This window comes from Microtus oregoni, unplaced genomic scaffold, assembly GCF_018167655.1.
Source record: "Microtus oregoni isolate MIOR12 unplaced genomic scaffold, Mior012 000031F_ref0000149, whole genome shotgun sequence".
Classification (NCBI taxonomy): domain Eukaryota; kingdom Metazoa; phylum Chordata; class Mammalia; order Rodentia; family Cricetidae; genus Microtus; species Microtus oregoni.
The window spans coordinates 11,463,851-11,466,691 of NW_024543090.1; the positions used below are offsets into that span (position 1 = coordinate 11,463,851).

General features: G+C 33.9%; 1 protein-coding gene across 1 annotated transcript; it reads left to right on the plus strand.

Annotated features, from left to right (window-relative positions):
- The first annotated feature begins 1,489 nt into the window (after positions 1–1,489).
- On the plus strand, positions 1,490–2,434 carry LOC121465743 (olfactory receptor 4F3/4F16/4F29-like). The gene has a single exon (XM_041679116.1). It carries the CDS (start codon positions 1,490–1,492, stop codon positions 2,432–2,434), a length of 945 nt encoding a protein of 314 aa, XP_041535050.1.
- Positions 2,435–2,841: the final 407 nt, after the last annotated feature.

A 2,841-nucleotide genomic window follows, 5' to 3' on the forward strand; every position in this document is an offset into this window, starting at 1 on the left:
CTACTTGATAAATTAGCAAGTATTTGTTGACATAAAATACAAAAGCATAGAGGCTATATCTTTCTATCCATCAGCTTTTCTATGGAGCTGGGCATACACTGATCATCTCTAAAGGAGATACATTTATTGGAAGTCTTCTAGTGTGAAGTGTGTCCTAGACATCTAATTGAAAATATAATTTGACATGGACACCAAATTATCCAGTGCTGAAAACATACTTTTCAATGTAATTTAATTTTTAGATATGATATGGATAATTACAAAATGAAATAATACCTAAAATTACCTGGAATTGTATTTATTTTTCCAGTTTTTCTTATATCATTTATAGCTAATGTTTGTACTAATTTTATTTCTGAACAGTAAGTAGAATGGATAAGGATAAATAATTTTGATGAGTAGTAATTTTTAATGTGTGGTATAAAGTGAGAAAGAAAATAAAAAAATCATGAAAAGGATTGTAAAAGGTATTTTGGGCATGTTGGCACACAACTTGGTAGAAGGAGGCAGCAAGATTGCCATGAGGCCAACCTGGAATACACAAAAGGATATTGTATCAAAAAACAATAGCTAAACATTTAGTTTATTAAGTTCAGTAAATTTGAAGCTACAAAGTCATTTTTAATGTATGTATTTATTTGAAAAGAAGACAATCATTTAAATTTCCCACAATAATAATTAAAAATAGAAATGTTCCAATGTAAGAAGTTTCAAATATTAAATGTTTCAACTGAGTGTGTGAGTAAGTTTGCAATATTTCCGGATTGAAAAAAGAAATAAACATGGATGATGGTTTACATGAGCTCCACTCAATAGAGACATTGAATTTGATGACTATGTATATATGAACTATATGACCTCAATACCAAATTCTTTGTCCATCAATAAGGATTGAATGTCTTGGAATATGTTCTCCTCAGTTCATTAGTTTTGTATAGGCCAAGGAAAAGCATTAATTACTACACTAGGCAAAGACATGGGATGGTCTTTCTCATCCTGGATATTTCAATAGTTATGAGTGTAAAGAATGTGTTTATGAAACAGCACTTTCAAGTAGGGCTAATGTGTAAGTGAAGACAATTCCAAACACCAGTCTTAGGAGTTTTCTCTGTGGATGCCTTAGTAAGTGAGTCCTTTACTCCTGAGCTACATAAAATCATATTTTCAAAATTTGAGAGAGATTATTCTTTTCTTTTGTAATGTTGTACTACTTTATGTGCTTATCAATAACTTAAAAATAGATCTATTATTCATAACTACTCTGAACTATTTTTTGACTTTTTTACAAAACTTTTAACTAGCATGAAGTAATATTTCACTTCTATTTTAAAATTCACTCCTTGATATTAAGTGCCTTTAATATATGTTTGCCTTTAATTTGATTTTAATGTTAGATTACAAACAGACTTCCATAACCTTTCTTACTATATTCTATCAATACAACTTACAGAGTTTCCTGTTTCCTTCTCTAGGTAGCACTGACACACACATGCTTATGGAAGGAGCAAATCACTCTGTGGTGTTGGAGTTTGTATTTCTTGGACTCACTAACTCCTGGGACATTCAGCTTCTTATCTTTGTATTCTCCTCCATGTTTTATGTAGCAAGCATGATGGGAAACTCCCTCATCATTTTTACCGTGGTTTCAGATTCTCACTTACACACTCCCATGTACTTTCTGTTGGCCAACCTCTCCTTTATTGACTTAGGTGTTTCTTGTGTCACTTCTCCCAAGATGATTTATGATTTGTTCAGAAAGCGCAAAGTCATCTCTTTTAGGGCTTGTGTCATTCAGATCTTCTCCATCCATGTCATTGGTGGTGTGGAGATGGTGCTGCTCATAGCCATGGCTTTTGATAGATATGTAGCCATATGTAAACCTCTCCATTATTTGACCATTATGGGCCCAAAAATGTGTCTTTTCTTTGTAGTAACTGCCTGGGTAGTTGGCCTTACACACTCTGTTGTTCAACTGGCTTTTGTAGTCAATTTACCTTTCTGTGGACCAAACGTGATGGACAGCTTCTATTGTGACCTTCCCTGGTTCATCAAACTTGCCTGCACAGACACCCATAAACTGGAATTCATGGTCACAGCAAACAGTGGATTCATCTCTGTGGGTTCCTTCATCATACTAATCATTTCCTATATTGTCATCATAATCACTGTACAAAAACACTCGTCAAGTGGTTCCACTAAAGCTCTGTCCACACTTTCAGCTCACATCTCTGTGGTGGTCTTATTCTTCAGTCCTCTGATATTTGTCTATACCTGGCCTTTTCCCTCAATACACCTGGATAAATTTCTGGCCATATTTGATGCAGTTTTCACCCCCTTTCTGAACTCTGTGATCTATACATTCAGGAACCAAGAAATGAAGATGTCGATGAAGAGAGTATTCAGACAGCTACTGAGTTATCGAAAGATCTCCTAAGTGCTTGCGTTGTGCACATAGAAGCACATTAGGACCATCTCAGTGAAAATATGCCTTTCCACACTATGTTTATATAGATCAAAATTTAGTCTATTTTTTCTACTTATGAAGGTGAGATAATCCCTTCTGAACACAGAGGGGATTACATGTGCAAGCTAAAGATTATAGTAATCACAATCCTCAATTCCCAAGGAATTTTTTAAATATAAACTCTTAGATGTAAGGAAGCTGGAAGCCTATACTAAGACGTTTAGAACCAAAAAAAATAGGCTTTTAAAATCACATAAAAGGAAGTCTGGCAGTACTTACTAGGGATATTTGTTTTTCTTTTCAACCTTTAATTTTTCTATATTCTTGAGAATTTCACACATGTATTCAATTAACAAAGATCATCACTATTCTTTTGT

What these genes read in the sequence shown, in the direction of transcription:
- LOC121465743 (XM_041679116.1), top strand. Translation starts at nt 1,490, where the DNA reads ATGCTTATGGAAGGAGCAAATCACTCTGTGGTGTTGGAGTTTGTATTT.